The following is a 20,406-nucleotide window of genomic DNA, read 5'->3' as shown; positions in this document are numbered from 1 at the left end:
AATTTCTTGTATTAAAGTGTACATAGAAGTATCTTACTGAATTGTGGCTTAAACCTACTGATTACTTTACAATTTGCTCTGTCTGTACGTCAACCAAACGCATCAATACAAGAAATTCAGTGAATAACTTTAGTCCAAAAGCACAAACCTCAAAACAAATTTAGTGTTTTCTGTCTTGCCAGCTCCTGATTCTCCAGAGACTATGATGGACTGACTCATCTTGAGCACTTTCATGTCACGGAATGCTTTATCAGCTTAAAAAGAAGAATACGGTAAACATGACAAAAATTAATATTCAGGAGAGTTGCAAGTATAAAGTCAAGCTACAATACAAAAATTCAAATGTAACATTTTCAGGAATAAAAAAGTGAATCTTTACAATGAGGGCATCACAACTTATTAAAGTCTATTTCCCTTTAGATCATATTATAGTTGCTCACTCTCAAACACTGACATGTAAGAGCTTAAAGTCTTTCAAAACAAAGAGCTACTCAACTATATCCAGGACAAAATAAAACAAAACCCACCACCTAGAACTAAATCTCTTGAATTAAATTTATTTACAAAATTGTAACCAATATTACTTTAATGTGTCCTTTAAAGGGAAACTTTCAGTTGCACTTTGTAACATCTGAGACAAGGAAACTTGGAAAAACATGGGTAGTTTTTTTGTTATGCAAAAGGTACTAAAACCCCAGCTATTTATACTTTTGATTACAAAAAATAATGCAACATGGTGAGAAGGCTTTTAAAAAGTCAAATGTTGATTTGTAGTTTCCAATTTTTTTTTTCTTAAACAAAGTGACTGAAATCAGGTATATCCCGTAAATAACATTTAAATGAACTTTCTGCCTGTAACACATGCATATAAAAAGAAACAGTGCATGTGATCTGGCAACACAATAAAAGGCAAAGGAAATCACCACACTGAAAGACAGTGCCAATCATAATTATGTCATTCTTCACTTTTAAAATCTGAACTTTTTTTTTTAATGGTTGTAAATTATATTTAAACTGCTTAGACATAAAACAGTGGAGGTACAGAATAACAGCAACAGGGTTGCTAGGGTTGCTAATTTCCAAGTTCTCCAAACTGCATATCAAGTATGAGAGGTTTTGCAATTTTAGCAATGAGTGGTTTTAATTTATAACGGTTAAAAGTAAATTAATTAGTTACAGGTGGCATTTTATGTGTAACTGCGAAGTATTTAATGTTTGTTTTGTAAAAGACAAATACAGACTCAATACATACCAATAGCAAAAACATGTGGTGGCAATGTTCCAAGTGATCTACCCTGGTACTTTTTAATAGTATCTGAAGAATAAAACTTAGGTATATCAAAATACGGATTCACTGCAATAAGAATGTTGGCTACATAGGTCTGTGAAAATAACAATTAACAGAAAACCATTAGCTGGTATCCAACCAAATCGTTAACAGCAATTTTCTATTACTATTGAAGACCATAGCCTAAGTATAACAATTACATTTACAGTTCTCTCCAGTTAATGCAGATACAAGAACGGATACATTTTCAGAGTTCCTCTAATTACCTTCTCAGGACTTCTATGAAAAAGCACTTCTCAGGAGAATTTCCTAACCACTGAGCTGTGGGGCATGTCCTGAATTTGACCTTTCACCCAATCTCCTTCTAAATTATTTCCTATTGTCCGAGTTACTGGATCAAGGATAAGACACCACAACCTCCTCGTCAAAAGTGAATAAACTAAGCTCCTGGCTAGCATAATGCACTCTCCTCCAGTGAGGACGACAATTTTTCAGTATCTAATGGAAGCAACTCAGCAGGAAGGACTGACAGAATCCTGCCTGGAAACGCGCTCAAACCAGGCAATAAAAGCATTCAGCCGAGAGAAATTAGCTATGGCTGCTTCCACAGTGAGAAATACAGAATGCAAGTGTACTCTCACAGAGAAGGAATTTGAGAAGAATCTCAAACCCAGACTGCTTTTTACCTTTCCATAGGATAAGGAAGACTGAAGATAAGTTTTTTAAGGTTTCTGAAAAAAAAAACCCAACCTTTCATAGCTTGGTTATAATGGCCAGATTACATGCAAGGAAGAACAGATGCCTGAATCACAGAAAAAAAAGATTTTCAGGAAAAGGTCTGAAGAAAAGCAGATAAACCTTCAGCTTGAAATGCTTGTTGTTACTAAGCATATCCCTAGACAATGGAAATTTGGACACTATCATGATATGTTGATAGAAGGCTGGATCACACACAATATATGAATTTTTTTAGATGTTTCTATTTTCAGCACTTATTTCACTGAAGGAAAACATATGCACAGAATTCTTCAAGAGCCGCAAGTACTAACATTAGTTTTAGTGACAAGACAAATACTGTTAACTAGCATTAAACAAAAAGCAAAAAGAATTTGTTGGTTCAAACTGTATCTTAAAGTTACAAGGGAAAGGTAGTTAAAATATAAATCAAACCTTCCTCACCTCTCCCCTCCCCCCTGAAAATATACCTGCTCAAGACAACATATTAGTAGTATTTGTTTAAAATAAAGGCTTTATGAAGCTAAATACTACCCTACCTTATAACCAGTTCAGTTTTAGAATTTTACTTCCTTTCAGGTTTTTTTGCTTGCTTTTTTTTTTTAATTATTATTTTTTCCAGAACAGTGTTCAAATGGCCGTTTTTATTTATTTATTTTAAAGCTGGTGTTTGTTCTTGAGCCATAAAGAATTTATAGCTAGTAAAATTAACTGCAGCAAAGGAAAACAACTATACTTTCTTTATGTATATATATATATAAAGGGTTTAACTCCAATTAATTTTAGAACAGTATGCTAACACAAAAGTTGATTATTTTTACACAGACACTTAGAAAATATGTAGAACTGTTTCACATTATCACTAGCCAGCTTTCTATTAGAAAAAAAACAAGGAAGAAAGAAACTCTTATCTTTCTACTATTTCACAGCTGTCAGTGTCCGGGCAGATGGCAAGGACAAAATGTAATTTAGTCAGAATTCATTAACTACAATTAGGCAATTTGATAGCAATATAAAAGATTAAGATGGACATCTGAGCTAGGAGGTGTCAAAGACGGCACCTGTTTGCTTCGTTCAAAAATAATGAAGAGAGAAAACCATCTTTGTTAACAGGTACTCTACTGGCAAACTAAGTTACCTGAAGGAACAGACCTTTGTGATACAATGTTGTGCTATGGTTGCACATGAACAGTCAAGTAGAGAAAAATCTACCGCTCTGCCTGGTAGAAATCAGCTAATATTAATATGATTAATGTGATTCAGATCTCAAACAAGGTATAAAATGGAAAAAAAAAAAAAAAAAAAAAGCGGCCTAAAACCTCCTAACCTTCCAATGTTACCACTTCAGTTTAGTTTCTATTATAGGAAAAAACAGAATTGGAAACGCTTATTTTGTTCATTATTTGAAAGGACATCTATCATTAGACTGGTTGTCATGACACGTAATACTTACATAAATTCTGTCCTTACTGTACCGAACTTTGATATTGTGAAGGAGAGTAGCCTCATTTAAATACATAAGGGAACCTGCAAGTAAAAGACAATTGTATACCATTAAGAGCTCAGGACTACTTTCACGTACAGCTGAAAAACTAAATCTTAGGAGTAAGGAGAATTTTACTTCCCCTCTCTTTCCTTACAGTTTAATCCTATCAATCATTTCTTTATACTGTGTTGAGGCATAACTCCTGACTCAATATATGCTTTAAAAACCATAAAACTGCTCTTTACTGTACAACTGGAGTTATGGAAAGTTGCTCAACAAAGTGTCAGATTCCAGGAGTCTCAACACAGGCCCTGCTCAGCATAAGCTCCCTTTTACCTGCCTCAGACAAACACGGTGTATCTCCAACCATGCCGGCCCGTAAGCACAGAAACTGGTGCCTACCAAAATCGCCAACTCTTTCCTTCCTTCCAGCTCCCCCCTCCAATCTCGGCCACAGTATCCCCAGGGTAATGCCACCTAACTGATGTTTAGAATAACTGCTGGCTCCTGGTGATTTTTAGATGTTTATATTCACCGATTCAATTGAGAAATACTGTCCAGAGGCGGCAGCAGGCATCATTGCAACACCAGGCACCAACGCAACCTTTTGTATTTCAATTCTGAATTTTGTTGCTACTAAGCCTCCTCCAAGAAATTGTTAGGGGGAAAAAAAACCATTAACACAACAATACCTAGCTTTATTTTTCTCCTTAGCTTGTTAATATAAAATAACTGAACCAACTCTGCTGAAATGTTACAAGGTGGCCACTGAAGGCAGCGAGCGGGCACTCACAGAAAGCTTCAGGCTGTATGGGTTCACATTCTGGCAAAGCTGGTCCTTGTTTTCAGCTGTAAAGCACTGGAAAGTCTTAGCAGCCTTAATTACAGAGGTCATTACCCGTTCCCATTGTAACACTATTAAAAACATCATCCCTAAACCAACTGAGGGCACTACTCACTACACAGCCTGCATTTTCAAACATGCTCAATCCTCTTTTTCAAACCACTTAAAATTCAAATGCACAACACTGTTTTGTCTAGTTACAACTGACTGACTACCATACTGGTAAACCTTACTGTATTAGCACCACTTAAAAAGTTGTATACATCTGACTACTGTTGATGGAGTAAGCACTGTGCCTGTAATTGTAACTGCTACCCTGCACCTCACGCGAGGGCCACATATGTACCTCTCATCTATAATGACCAACAAAGCTGTTTCTCAACTTGAACCAAGTTGAACCGATGCCCTTTCTCGAGGGCTCCAGCAGAGAAAAATGCATTCCAACTTATTTACACAAATGTGCAAGAAGGGCTGCTGGTTCTTAGGACCTGAAGTCAACCTGCCCAGCCACCTTGCCCTGCAAGGACGCCTGAAGCTCAGCAAGCAGCTCTTAACATCTCCTTCAACTCTCCTCCTGCTGAACCAAAAGATACTGGCAAAGGATAATGCAAGCTTCTCAATAGCATCTGTGTTTTCGTTTCCAATCTCGTTTGGAATCTCGTCTTTCATTTACCCTTCCTTCCACAGCGGACCGAGGAGTGGCTTGTGCCTCCCACCACCTATACCAGCTCAGCCTGAAGCAAAGGCAGGTTCAGCAGCCATTTCCACCCTCCCTCTGGCTTGCGTAGCTCCACTGAACAACAGCCCTTCCTTCCATTACATGACTAAATACAGCTTTGCTTCAAATGGTTGGCATCGTTCACGCTTCTCAAAGGACCCTGCAACTTCTGGGTTGCTTAGAAGAAACCATCCTCCTCCGCAAAATCCCTTGCACGCACATCCCCCTGCTGGCAAAGGCACACGAGCCGTGCTTTAGCTTTTCGCAAAGCAAAATCTCCCTTTGGATCACAATGGCCTTAAAATTGGGCCCGTGCACGATACCGCCGTGAAGCAGCAGGCTGGCCCCAACCACCACAGCCTCTCCCCGGCCGCCCCAGCAGGCCTACGTAACCGCACGGCCGCCATTACGCGAGGCAACGGCGGGCAGGCAGCCGGCGCCACGCCACGGGCCTTCTCCTCCTCCCCTCCACGGGCTCACCCAGGCTGCTCCGCGCGGCCCAGAAAATGGCGCCGGGACCACAAACCGCAGGTCTGCCTCCACAGACCTCTTTCCACCTTCACCTTTTTCTAACATGGTCGTCCCAAGACAAAGAGACATGACGAGGAAATGGGCCACAAGCAGAAACTCTTGCTTGCTCTAATCAAAGTTTAAAATCTCCTCTTCTCCCCCTGTGTATGCCTTGGGGGGGTGGGGGGGGCAGGGTGTTAACTCTTGAAGTTTGCTGATTTTTTTAAGTCATTTGGATTCTCAGTATTGAGTTCAAAAACTACTATATAGAAACTGTCTACATACACTTAAAGAAACGATCCTCTCCCTTGACTATCTTCATAAGAACCTCTCAGGGTTTGTGTTATGTTTTAAAGGAAACAGTCATCAGTTAATCATCCTAATAAAGACTTGGTAAAGTCTAAACAACAAAGGACCCCAGATCTCAGCGCATCCCCAGTAGTCTCTTAGCAAGTCCTTGTTAAAGCAGTTACACCTGCAGACTCGATGCGTAATGGGAGCTTGCTCCCCGAGGGAACATCGAAGCCTTCACTCAAGACATGCAAACCAAGGCTTATGTCAGCAACTTCGAAACGCATCTCATTTAGAATAAATCCTTTAAAAGAGGCATCCATTTCCAGAGGCAAAGGAAGTCACCAGAGAGAGAATTCTGAATATTCATATGGTTCATGCCTAAATATAACCACTGTACGTATCTATATGCATTTATTAGTCCATATGTTTACTTATACGCACACACAAAGTTCACAGAAGTGAAGTCAGGTACTAAAAGCTAGGAAATACCAACGTCAAATTTACTCACACTGGCTCTCCTGTGCACACAATGAAGCAGGGTTTGTATGGAAAATAATTTTATCATGTAATTGCAAGGCTCTGCATCTGTAGAACTGTTTTTTTTAAGATTCTGATCTGATAACCTGCCTCCCTTCATTTTTTTAAAATTGTTTCACCACAGAAATAAAAAAAAAAAATATCTTTTTCTTGGCCATTAAAAAATACAAATTCCACATATGGTGACAACCCCCCAAAACTGAGCAGGGTTCAGTGGGGGCAGAAGAAGAGTGTGAATCACAAAAAAAAAAAAAAAAGAAAAGAAAAGGAAGTAAATGCTTTGTCTCTGTACTGTTTGCAATATTTACTGCAAATTCACATTTGAGGAAGGGCTAGATTCTCAAAAAGGTATCTCTTGCAGCTAGTGCATTTGGAATATGGAAGACTAAGGGTGCAAAAAGCAATATTCAGCAAATTGCTTCCTAGAAGGGAGTTAATCACTAAAGCATAGGTTGGAATAGTAAGTGTATTATTGACTAATTTTTCAGGATTTTTCAGAACAATATTATAAGGTGAGACTGAAAGCACTCAGTATTTTATAAAGTTTCTTCTTAAATGTCAATGATGCTCAGCACAAATGCTCTCTGACAGAGAGGGAAAATGAACTTGGGTTTCACACATCCTGGAGATAAATCTCAGCTAGTGAACAAGAAGTGAAAATACATTAGAAAAATCTCAAAATAATGTTTAATACAAAAAGGATTACCGGACAAAGCATTTTTAAGTTTTATATTTTACTCAGTAAGTGAAAGAAGACATTCTCTCTGACGGGAAGACTGGTTTAACTTAATTGAATAGTACTATGCTGGAATCTCAAATCATTTCCATAATCTTTTTCCAAATTTCAGTCCCCTGACTAGGACACTGAGGTGCCTGGACATCTCAGTAAAATCACTGTGGCAGATGCACAGATTAAATGCATTTCCCTAACGATCATCATGTGCAGACAATACAGATACCAGCTTTGAAAAGTTTCAACCCACATAATGTTTGCAAAAACACAAGCAACTGGAAAGAAGGCTACCAGCTTGGTTCCACCTGGAATGACACTGCACCATCTAAGTCAGATCATAAACCTCAGGTTTCACCTTCTTGTTCCTTATGGAGCAGCTGTAACAGCTGTATTTCCTGTCACGGGATATAAATACTAACCCCTATTCCAAAACAGGAATCACCTAAACAACTTTCAAAGTCCCAGCCTCTATTTTAAACAAAGAACAATAGAAGATACTTTTGCCGACCATTTACAAAGTTAACAGTATTTTCACCAACCAGTAAACACCACAGGAAATATGTAAAAGAATTGCCTTCATCAGGTTTTCAAGACAGGAGAGTCTGCGATTTGCTCACACAGAGCAAGAGCAGCAAAGTATTTGTTTAACAGTTCTCTAAAAGCTGATGCTAGTGCTTGCTCATCTTTCTCGGTAGCGTCTCCCCTCTCCCCAGATTTGAATACTGTATTTGATTCTACACATCTAACTATAAAATTTTTAACAAAATAAAAGCTCTGCAGATCAACACTGAAGTTTATTACACAAGTTCACCTCAAAACTCCTTCTCCAGCAGGATACTCCTGTATCCAATTCACTGTAACCTATTTCCTTTTCCAGTGGCCCCAATGGGTCCAGATTCCCATCTCCAGTTTTGGCAAGGTTATCTTAAAATTTATTTTCAATTACCTGTACTTCCACAGGAATGCTATCTAAGAAATGGGTTACATGCAGGTAAATGCTGTACAATACGGATGCTGCTAAAGCAACTAATTCTTTTGCTGCACTCTAAAAGATATAGTTAACCCCCATAATGCTGAATGCAGTTGATCCTGATGCAGTTAGGTGACATTCAATATATATCTGAAGTCAAGTAACAGTTGCGTGTGGGAATAAGGTAACTATGAGGTCCTCTGAAGTGTTCAACTGAAAACTAAAAAACACAATCAATTATATTTAAAATGGGCTTACTTTAAGAAGTTTAAAGGACTAGTAGAGGTCATACATAAATTCAGGCAAAGAAGCAAAACAAAGAGTACAAGGAAGAAACAGGAAGCTTGCAAGGAAACAAAATTCTCTTCTATGCAGATTTTTCTTCAAATACGTAATTTATTTTAAAATTTGTAACTTACAATTATCTTCTACATCCTTTTTGCTGTCCTCTTCCGCAGGAAACACTTGATTGATAGCAGCCTGGAAAGTCTGTTACATGAAAAATATTAACATTGTCAGAATTCCATAAAAATAGACATATAGTTCAAAGATGTTTGATGCAATGATACAAGTGAGTGCACTGTAATTGTGCGTGGTTTAAAATGAAGTTGCCAGCTTTATACTTCAGCACTGGAAATTTTACTGAGTTACTAGGTGCACATAGGAGCTGCTACATTTACATTACTACACTACATTATAAAAATGCAGTCACTGTAATATATATATATTATTGTGAGAATATCTGATGCTCATTTCCAAAATTGCATGTAATATTGTAATATTGTGTAATATAAAAAATAAGGATAAAAAAAAGTACTACAGAGGGAACAGCATTGTAAAGGACACACGACTTCCTCAGTTTTGCAAAGAAGCACAAAGAATAAACCCCAAATCATTAGCTCAGCTAAAGGACTGTGCTATCATTATCATACGCTGTTTTAAAACATTCCTACTTCAACTATAAATGTTCAATACATAATATCCTCTGTATCCCCAAATACTGTAGCTTTGGTTGTTGCTTATTTTTTTTTCTTCAGTAAATCAATACTAAAGTAAAACAAGACCTTCCTTCAACACTTGTATTCCAGTTATACAAAACAGCCATTTATCAAGTGCTCACTCCAACTGGAAAAATTCATAACAAAAGCAACTTTGTTTCTTCTTTATTCTCCAGAAATCATAACTTATATTGTTGTAAAAAGGAAAGGAAAACATCCTAGCACACACACATTACAGCATCTGCACAAAAATACCTATTGTAGGAGGTAGGTTTTTAATTATACTTTTTTGTTTACCGTAGTAATAGCTTGTTTGAGCTACCTATGAATGAACAAAAACCCTGTTGTACCAATTAAACATGATAGCTACCATGCTGCTGCAGGTACAGTCTCCTTTTCCCCATGGAAATGGAGACAAGAAGTCCAGTCCAAAATTTGAAAAGGCAACCAACCAGATCTAAAGACTGACCTTAATAAACAAACACATTTGCTTGTTTAACATTGTACTCAGCAAGACAGTCCCACGAGAAACACCTCACATGGAAGTTTAGGAGAAATACAGCAACTTGCTTCATCTTTGCTTCAACACAACAGACACAATATGTGAGCTCTCGCAGCTTATACCATCATGAACAGCCACAAATTCCAACTCCCTTCGAAGTGGGAAGGGCTAAAAATGTTGGAGCAGAACTAATTACTGCCAGTCAGAAAACAGTAAGTCTATATGATAACTTTGTAGGGAAGGGATATCAAAGTATGCAATTTGTAGTCATAATAAATTATACTTTGTCAACACCTTATCAGGATCTAATGGAGAACAATATGCAAAAGAAGCTTTCCTAAGGGAAATGAAGCTGCTCGATGATGGAACATCTGACTGTCCATCAGACCAACTTCCTCCAAAATATCCTTTATGGAAGTTTGGTGGAGCTGTGGAGGACCTGAACATCTTTACCTACCTCAGAAAGTTGCCAGCTGCTATTCAGAGTTTTAGCAGGGCAGAGATTCCCCCTCCTTTACTCCCCCTCACAATATTGCAGTTAGAACATATTATCCTAATAATTTCCTCTGCAAGTCTGTCAGTGATAAAAGTATATCTTGTTGGGTAAAGATATATTTGAAAACAACAGTTTCCCATGCAATCAGTTCACTCTACATGAAACAGTGGAAAAGTTTAAAAAGAGCATGACTGGCTTCACAAAAAATCTAACTTCACTTCTTGTTCTTGTCTGCTGATGTGTAACCCAAGTTCAGCCACTAGCAAGGACAGAATTTTTTTCACAGCAGAGAATGAATGTGATACCAGGCTATTCTGTAACTCTTCACAGATCTCTGATACTTTAACGTTTCATGGGTGTAAAGCCAGCCATACCAGATCTATCCCAGAAGAGAAAGATGGGGCTTTTTCAATGTCCTCACCACTCAGCATTCTGATCCAAGATAAATTTCAATGAAAAAAAATAATGAGAATTCATGCTGTATTATGTCCTCCATTTTTTCACTCAATATGAATTGTGAATTAATTTCTAGAATATTTCAGAAGTGATAAAACAAACAAGAAATGTCAAGAAGACTTATCTGAAAGCTGCTGTTTTTCTGCTGGACTTTTTTAGATCAGAACATGAAGCCTAGTTTCAACTATCACAACAAAGAATTTCACTCCTGTATGTCACAGTTGGACTACTGCTTTATGTAAGGTGATTACTTGTTATATAGGTAAGTACGTTAGTTAGATGTGCAGAGCTCCGAGTATTGCCAGTTACTGTTAAAATCTAATACATTAAATAGGAAAATGGGCAAGGTATCCCAGGTCTATCAATAAAAAAATACCCAAATAAATTCTTTACTATGTTGTCCCTTTTTTTTTTTTTTTTAAACATTTATTGTAAGGAGAAAACACTTCAGGCATTTGGTAGAAGACTTGTGCATTAAAACAAACTTGTTCTAAGAAAATGGAAAGGATATTAATCTTATGAGACACTAAAGTGGTCTCAGGAGGCAAAACAGAAGATTTAGGCTTTTTTGCAGAGGTTTTTTTCTTCCTCTTTGTAATGAAGCAGCCCTTGAAATCCAATGGCAATCTTAACTATTCTCCCAGAAACTAGATGAGTGAAAAAAGATATCTTTCCATTCAAGCAGGATCTTCTTTCTACCATGTAATCCAATATGTGTAACCATGCCTTCCAGATACAGACAGGAGACTACTCTCAGCCATATTTCACAAACCAACCTAAAGCAGTACAAACGGTGTGTAAGACAGACAAGAACATGTCTCATTCGCGCAAGCAAGCTGCGCTCACTGCTAAAAAAAAAAAACCTTAGCTTGAAACACTGAACTTTGGACATTCTGATCCTTACTTTCAAAGTACGTTTATTCATTTATACTTAGCCCAGGAAAATACCTTTCTGGTTATTCACAGCATACCAGAGCAGGTGCCCCATAAAGCCCTCCATGACCCTTCAGAACTGGCGCAGAGCCATCAGGTGCCTCTCCGCTGAGGGCAGGAGGGGTGTCAGTGCCTGCCTGCAGCACTACACGCCTTCCCAACGGCTGCCCGAAACTCATCGCTGCTGATGCTCTAGGAAATTCCTGATCCCCACTCCTCAGTGCCACGAGGATCCCAGGATGGCAGCTCACGGTGCAAGTCCCCCTGAGGCACTGCTCCCTGATTGCTTTACTTAGATTCGCTACCTCCAGGAAAAGAGTAAATTCCCCATTTGGCAACTGCACTGTTATCTCCCTCCTCCCTGTTACAGCATTAAGCAACACAATAAAATAAAAATATATGCAACAGGATCTGTGGTTAGGGTTCCCAGTAAGTTCAGAAAAGTACACTCTAAGTGTAAACGCAATATTAGTTTTGCTTAACACCTTGCTGCCTTTCTACCCACCTCTGTCCTTGTACACCAGCGTGCAACTGCTGGTGAGACACACGCCAGGGCTGCGAGCCCCGGCACCCTGGTCCGGTTCGGAGCCCATTCTCAGGGCAGTGCTCCAGCCCTAGGTGGGACCACGCTCATTAGCAAACCACTCTCCAGTTTCTCCATTTTCTTTCCAGTCGGGGCATTTATCAGCCTTTCAAGCCGATGATCTAGTTTTCAGGGAGTAGCTCCCATCGTGCAACACGTGCATCCTCTGTTCCGATAACATGCTCCTGCAGCTTGGATCACTCTTTGTACAGCGCAGGCTGGGTGACTCAGATCCCCACCTCTCTTTAGACACCCAGCCTCTGCGCAGAAATGTAAATGCTGTTGTTAACTCTGCATGGGCTGCGGTACCCAAAATTGCTGTTGCTGGTTTATAAGTAAATCGGTGCGTTGGCCAACTACCTTCACCCAGTCTGGACTGGATAACTTTGTTTCATAATAGAAAGCAATCTACGGCCACACTGGCCTCAGGTCCTCCGTCCTCCTGCCACTGCTTGCTGCCATCCTGAAAACTTCCCACTTCTTCATTTTTAAGGTGGATCTGTTCTGTGACCTCGTTTGCTCTGTCATGCACAGCTTGGCACGCAGAGCTGAGAGCGGGCCACTCTGCAAAGCCAGAGCTAGCTACCAGTGGGGCAGGGAGGGAAGGTTTTCAGACATCATGAAACTGCTGCCTTGCAGCATTTATTGCACTTCATAACAACATATTTTAATTAACCATTAAGTGGTATAAAAGGGAATAATCAAACATATGCATATACATTTCCTTTTCAGCCTGTGATCTCTGGTAAGCTACCAGCGCCTACAGAGAATACATATGACATGTTAATGACCCAGATTAAAAAATAATAATAAGTTACACTGCCCAGATAGGTTTACAAGATCAGGTTACTCCTCTCCTCCCTGTAATTATCGTGAGCAACTCTGGAGCTGCTGGATCACTCCTTCTTACTGAAGAATACTTTTGAACTATCACTTTAAGTAAACAAAGTTGATAATAATGGGTATTAATGTTGACTACTTCAAATTAATGGTCTAAGCACACAAGAACAGTCTTCTTAAAAAGACAAAAAGTAATGAGAAACATTTCACTATAAAAAGAAATCAATGACACCTTGAAAGGACTGAGAAGGTAAACAAGAAAATGTTTTACTCCACCTCTATTAATATAAGGAAGTCTGATAATTAGAAATATAAGACCATAATCTCTATGGTATTTAAACTGTGAAGTGTTTGTTCCCTTAGATGAGTGAACGTTAGGCCCTTAATTGATCTGCTCAATTCAGGAAAACAGCCAACAGCAGAGTAACAAACTTTCTAGACAAAGAGATTGTTGTGAACCATGAAGTGAAATATTTGTATTTTAGGATCATTTTTTGTTTTCACAAAAAAAAAAAAAAAAAAAAGCTCCCCGAAAGGAGCATATGTTAGAAATAAACAGTGACTCGGGGATCTCCTCATTGCTTGTTTCTGTTTCAATATAGCACCTTCTTCTCTTTATCACATCAGCCTTTGTCTTTATCACATCAGAACCATTTGGGGATATAAACAGAAATAGCAGTGGGGGTCAAAATAATTTAAGTCAGTTAAAGACTACTTAGCCATAGGTTTGGAATATTTAATATTCTTGTCTGAGTAATTTTGTTCTTCCACAAACTGAAGAATGCATACTACTGCTATTAAACCCACAGACTTTCTCACACACACAAAAATCAGTGCTTTGTATTTTTAAGGAAAGCAAAATCAACTTCCTCTCCAAGATGTAGAAGAAAAAAAGCCTATAAACATTCCCCCCAAAGGAAGGACTGCTGCATAACCTTTTGACCTGTGACAAGGCATTCTCTGCTATTGTTGACATGAAAAAAGAAGTTACAAAAAACATTTTGCCTTTTCCATGCCTGAAGATACAGAAAGGACAAAATTGTTAGAAAGGGCACATATCACATATTCACAAAGACCAAAATCACAACTTCTAAAACAGCGTCTGATCTTATTCCAGCTAGTAAAAACCAGGATGCTGACCAACTGAATTAGGATAATAGATAGATACAAGGTGCTTCCTGTATAAACTGACATTTAATTACAACATACTGAATCTGAAAGATGTCATGATAAATGAAGCAGTTGGAACACACTAATTAGAATGAATTAGGACTTCATTTTAAAATTACATTTATTTTGCCTTTAATTTGATGTAGCAATTCCATAGGACCTTTGTTTGACATCATGTTACTTCTCAAGGTACCTGAGGTAACAGAATTCATCTCTCAATCTCCATCAGTCTAACAGTAAGGTGTCTAATCTAAGACAAAACCTAGCACACCCCTGTAGGACACTCTCTATGCATGTAAGGGAAAAGAGAGAAGCTAATCTCAACAGTAGATTCTTAATCAGTCTCTAATTTAGAAAAATAAGGTATACAGCACTGAATCAAATGGCTACGAAGATTCAATCCTCCTCTGTTTGACAAGCACATACTCAATGCACATGCAGATAACTGACAGAAAGCATGCTCTTCTTATCAGTGGGATGTTTCACTTGCGAGGTAAGCTAAAGCTAAACAAAGATCCTTAGCCAACCTTAGAACAGAAAACTGATTTTCCACTCCTTCAGGCTGCGTGTAATTGTAGATATTGGCAAAGATTTGGCCTACATGTAAAATAGTTTTTGTAAGGTTTTTCTCTGTTCCTTTGTTTGTGAGAGGCTTACCTTGCCTTTCTGATTCAAAGGTTCAATAGTTAAGTTGTCAGTGCCAATGTCCACAATCATCCCCATCTGAAACCCATCAGTTGGGTGTGGAGCCCAAACGGGCTTCCCGTCCTCCATTGTGGGATCTATCCAGTATTTCCTGTAAGAAAAAAAAAAAAAAATTAAACAAAAAAAAAATTGTATACAAATTTAGTATGGTATCAGGATTCACTATACAAACTTAAGTTTATTATGTTTATTCCTATTATTCAGCGTGGAAGGAACCAGTCTGCAGACTGGAGCCAGTCTGTCAGGACAAGATTCTTCCAGCCTTTTTTCCACCCCACAATGCTTTGCTTGCAGAGGACACACTCAGACTTAAGTATGGAGAAAATTCAAGAACAGATCAATCGGGGGGGGGGGGGGGGGGGGGGGGGGGTTGTCCACAGACTGGTCCCTGCAGCTCTTTTCCCGATTTCTCTAACCTGTGAACCAAAAAGGGGGTCTATCTCATGATCAAACTAGAAGTACAAGACAGATTCAAAGCTAAGTCTATTCTAGGAGTGTGCATATCCATGTGTGTATATACATGTACAGACACACATAAATATACATGTGCATGCAGTGGGTCATATGACTAATGGATACTTGTCTGTACCTGATTTGGTGTGCAAATACTGGAATTTCTGTAACGGGCACATGTCAAGGCACATGAGCAGAAATTCAGTCTCTTGTCGTTTGAGACAAATGAACGTGCTCACTCTTTTCATGTGGCTGGGCACATGGCTTTTAAATAACCCACAGATATATTCGGTTGCAATTGATTTATCAAACTATAAGCATTTGAGAGACTGACCTCTGACACTGTAACATTACAATTCTGACTCTTAAGGAATACCAACCTTACCTTCTACAAAAACATGGTATGAAAATTGTTTCAGAGGAATCGATGATATACAAGTGAAATAGATGCAAAGGCCAAGACATTCAAACCTTAGGCTCCTCAAGTTATGCAGCTAAATAAGCTCCCAATTAAAAGGAGTGTTTCATTGCACGCAATGCTCATTGAGCTAACCAGGAAAGTTGCCAGGACTGGCACACTCTGAATGGCTAACAGTGCCATTTTAAATATGCTGAATTAGTCCTTTTTTCTTTTTTTTTTTTTCTCAAAACCTACTTTATTGTCCTTACCCTAATAAGAATAAAGAGTCCACACAGCTTGAAAGGCTCACTTCTCCTGACCGTTTCTTACTCCCCTCCAAAACTCATTCACATACTAAACTGACATGTTTTAGTGATTCCGAAATTTGTAAAAAGTATCTCATATCACCAAGGTGTAACTTGCCTCTCTCAGCATGAGCCAAAAGAGCCTGCCAAGCAGCAAAGAAAACACTGGCAGCGAATTCCAAGAGTCTGTAAGCTACAAAACACGTCCCACATTTTTCTTTTCCCACATCTGAAGGAAAAAGGATCTCCAAAATTTCTCACAACCGGGGGAGGCTGCAGACCCCTTTGCCACAAGCAACGGCAAGGAAAAAGAGTCATTAGCCCACCAGAAAGTTGTACAACCACGAGCAGAAAAGGACACTCTTGTCCCACAGAGAATCTCTCAGGACAATGCTGCAGATGACCTGCTTTTTGCTGCCTCCAAAGACTTCAGAAAGGTTTGAAGAGAAGGAAAAGGCTTGCTGTGACCGCTTTGAGAATGCTGCTGGTCTTAGCATCTTACTTGTCAAGGAATAAGACAATTTGCTGTTAACTTTAACGGGAAATAATAGAAGAAAAAAAGTAATTCTGAGGCAAAGACCCAAATATTTTTTAAATTAAGTAGCATTCTGATGAGACTTTGAAAAAACTAGCTATAGAGTACTTCGTTTAGTGTTGATGTCTGGTTTTGTGTTCAAATTTACTCAATTCAGCAGATTTTTTTCCTCCTGAATGCAGTTCAGGATGCAAGAAGCTCATGAAGATTTTGACAAATGTTTCTAGTATATTCTACTCACACAATTCATGCGATTTAAAATGTTATATTTAATACAGGAAAATTGGTGGTTTACTTTTCCCCCATGAATGGAGCATAGTAACTTCTTTTAACTACTCATAGAAAGTTATTGTTCTAAAACCTTGAGTGTCACATTCACTTCTATTTGCTTCAAACCTTTTGCCACATCCCATGAACTCTACAAAACACCATCATCTTCATCATGTGTTGCCAGTGTCATATGATAAATCCTGTAAAACAACATCTGTATTAACTCACAATTGGCTGTTGGCCATTTTTTCTTTACGTTAGGATACTGTAAATCAGATACAGTATACACCACAGTTTTAAGGATATTTTTTTTTTTTTCCAGCCAGATCTGACCTCTGAGTACAACTGCCATTGCGGGCATGGTTGCTAAACAGCTGAGTTTATTTCTGGATATAAGCAGACCTTCATTTCTTTACAAGCCTACCATTTGCTTTTAAAATGCTAGTTCAAATTAGTACTTAAGTCATATGTCACACAACCACTAAAAACAAGGCTGTCTTTTACATCCAGAGTAGCACAGCTAGGGCTCTGGACGTAACCATGTTGCACAAGAGACAAACCCTGAAATTACTGCCAAAATTTCTGCCAAAAGTTCGAATCCGACCTTCCCAATTAGCATCCAAAGGCTTCTGCTTTGCTCACTGACATGGGCTTTTGCTTTCTTACATACTCCTAAGCCTACTTCATACTTTGTTAATAAATTATGACAGAGGATTGTCACAAGCTAAAAAATCCTCTTGAAAGACAGAGCAGCAATTGAATTCAGCCACCACCAGGAAATGCATGTTTAAAGAAAATACCTGAGGCTTTGCAAGCGTCTAAGAAGCCATTGGGTGAAAGCATCCAAGTGTAGTAGTTATTCACAGGACAATTACTTTTAATAAATACAGTCTTCTGCCTGAGAAGTGACACAAAACCAGTTGTAACATTTTGGTCTTGGCACCACTCCATCTCTGTCAGCTGGGACTCTGACAGGTAGCACATATAAATTGGATACTGAAACCTATCAGGTCATACCTGCTCTATTATCTACCCCTCCATCTGATGTATATGCCATTGCCCTTGAGACACATGCATGAAATCTATTCCTAAACCAGCTCTTGAACAGCCGGTGCCAGCCCAGCATTTTAAGGTGAACAGAAACACAAGAAGTTCAAAGTTCAACTACCTGACATAAGTCCTTTAGAAAGAGAAAACAGCACTTTTTTAAAACATGAAACTATGCTTTACTGATTAAAACATACATATCACAGAGTACAAGCTGGGAAAAATGTAGATTTGGATGGAGAACCTTCAAAACATATTTTTCCCCATAAAAATACAGCCCCAGTCTGGTTACAGACTACTCACTAGTGACTATCAGTGGAAACAAACTTTCTTTTTCCCATGTGCATCCATCTAATTCCAATCTACATGCAGCCAACTTCACTATGCTGTTGAAAGAGCACACCATTTCTGAAAAGTATAAAAGCAAAAAGACTCATATGCAGGCTAAAAGCACTAAGGCAACAAATTTGAGAGCAACACCACCAAACACTAAGTGTCACCTGAATGATGAGGAGGCCAAAATGAGCCATCTTCCACATTTGTATGTGTGTACTCAGTATATACTAAAGACTAAAGTAGTTGATTATAAGTTGCTAGGTCATTTTGGTCTCCACAATTAAGACTTCTTCCAACACGAAGGAGAGAATTCACAAAGGTAACGTTTATAACCGGGAAGCTAGCTGCCCTTTTCTTTCTACAGTCAATAGAAAAGAGTCCAGGAACCCCGTACTAGAGTTTGTCTCTCCGTTGAGCAGGAAAGGGACAGTAATAAAACAAGCATTTGTCTGAAGTTGGTAAATGTAATAGCTATTCCTTCAAATGTCAGATTTTATATTTTCATAATTGGCAAGCAGTAATAGACCTTGCCATAATTATCAGTAATAGTATTCAGCACATTCAGCACTGGCTAAACGCTAGTAGCCAGCAGTTCAAACAACTTGCAAGACAAAACTATATTGTACTCCCCAGATTACAGTAGCAAGAAAAACACCCACCAGCTCTTCTTTAACCTTTTCTGCACTATTATTCCCTCTTCTGGAGAACGTTTAATGATACTGTTTCTCAAAAAAAAAAATCTACATAACACATTGAGTATATGAAACAACAAAGAATTCCTCAGTTGAAAGTTGGCACATTATCATCCCCCTTACGTTTCCTTAAATATCACTGATTTTAAAATAATGTATTACAACACTATTTTTATTTTTGTAGAGTATTCAAAAGGAAATCAAACACTACTATCTGGTGAAAGAAGTCTAGGAAGGCAAAATACAGTAATGCAATTTTCAACTTGTTACCAGAGCCCAGAGGTAGGCATTTGCATGATCTGATCTTATTTACTATCCTATGAACAGTATACTATACCAAGGCAGTGTACTGATTGCTGAATTAACTAATTAAAACAAATTAAAAAACTTCATTAAACAACTGACAGTATCTCATTAGGTTGGTTAAATCCAAGGAAAATAAGCTAGTCAGAATAGGTATAGTAGCAAATTATCACAGTAAGAGTAGAATTACATAGGTTGTTTTATATTAAAAAACCCCTACTACTTGTGTGTTTAAGAGCTGCTCAAAATTCTGCAGATTACACTGGGCACATGAGAATGCTTTGGGAAAGGTCCTGCGAACATACAGGACAGACCAGATAGGCAAACATTGATACATAGTGGCAGCTTACTGTCAATCAAGTTATTTTTTCAATTCTAGTTCACTGTTTAACTGAAACTTCAACAAATCAAAGCTTAGGCAGCATTCAGCACTCTACCACAAGTGACAATATTTCAAAGGAACTGCAGATATAGTACAGAGATATATTTTTTTTTTGAGCTAAATGCAATACAGTCATATCTGCATTGTTTAACTGAATATTAAACCCATTCAATTTTTATTTCTTATTTACTTTTTCAATTTACTATAAAACTTCTCTCCACTAACACACTCTAGTTTAGCCGTACCAAACTGCAGTTTTTTAATACCTACTTAAGGTAACATCAGCAAGGTAACTGTGTCAAGTGGACACTTATGCCAACCCAGAAAAGAAGAACACGGGTTAGAATACAGCACAGCACAAAGGTGTCTTCAAAAACAATTTGCCTTGAAAATGTTAATGCTGACTTGTCAATTGCCAATACATTTTGTAGATGTATGCAAGTCAAACAAGGAGTAATAGTTCACATATCTAAGAATTACTAGATAAAAACTTCTTTTAAAGCTACATGCTCTGACTGCCAGAGACAATTTGAGCACAACAGCTCATGAAATTATTCTCATGGCATGCTCATTTTCTTCTATATTTGCAGGTATCAACATGTTTTCAATACTGAGCAGCTAGAAACTGATTTCTGTAGTACTTCCGTAAGAATCACTCTTTTGTATTTGTATTCACTTCATATTTAGCACTCACATAGCAAATACCTACTCTGCTGTTGTGTTCACTACTCAAAACATTTAAAAAAAAAAGCCCTCGTACTTAAAGCAGAAGAGAAATCCAGTTTTATTTTCTCCACATTAAATGTGGCAATTCCCAATTACAAAAAAACTGTTCTGGACCTCAGTAAAGCAAGCTTGCAACACTCCTTATCATTTCTCAAACAG

At 38.3% G+C, this 20,406-nt stretch overlaps 1 protein-coding gene across 4 annotated transcripts in view; it reads right to left on the bottom strand.

The window, feature by feature from the left end:
* Positions 1-20,406, bottom strand: part of MYO6 (myosin VI) — a 114,777-nt gene that overhangs the window by 68,242 nt on the left and 26,129 nt on the right. For all 4 annotated transcript variants that reach the window (XR_012653026.1, XM_075046477.1, XM_075046476.1 and 1 more), the window contains exons 2-6: positions 14,751-14,889; positions 8,535-8,604; positions 3,477-3,550; positions 1,253-1,382; positions 149-254 (exon numbers count right to left, since the gene is read on the bottom strand). Coding sequence is in view for 3 of the 4 variants with exons in the window: in XM_075046477.1 (XP_074902578.1) it covers positions 149-254; positions 1,253-1,382; positions 3,477-3,550; positions 8,535-8,604; positions 14,751-14,867 (497 nt within the window). In the remaining variant the exon portion in view is untranslated. The remainder of the gene's footprint in view (positions 1-148; positions 255-1,252; positions 1,383-3,476; positions 3,551-8,534; positions 8,605-14,750; positions 14,890-20,406) is intronic.

The sequence above is a fragment of the Buteo buteo genome, chromosome 15 (assembly GCF_964188355.1).
Source record: "Buteo buteo chromosome 15, bButBut1.hap1.1, whole genome shotgun sequence".
Taxonomy (NCBI): domain Eukaryota; kingdom Metazoa; phylum Chordata; class Aves; order Accipitriformes; family Accipitridae; genus Buteo; species Buteo buteo.
The sequence above is the reverse complement of the archived record's forward strand: the minus strand, read 5'-3'. Positions and strand labels throughout refer to the sequence as shown.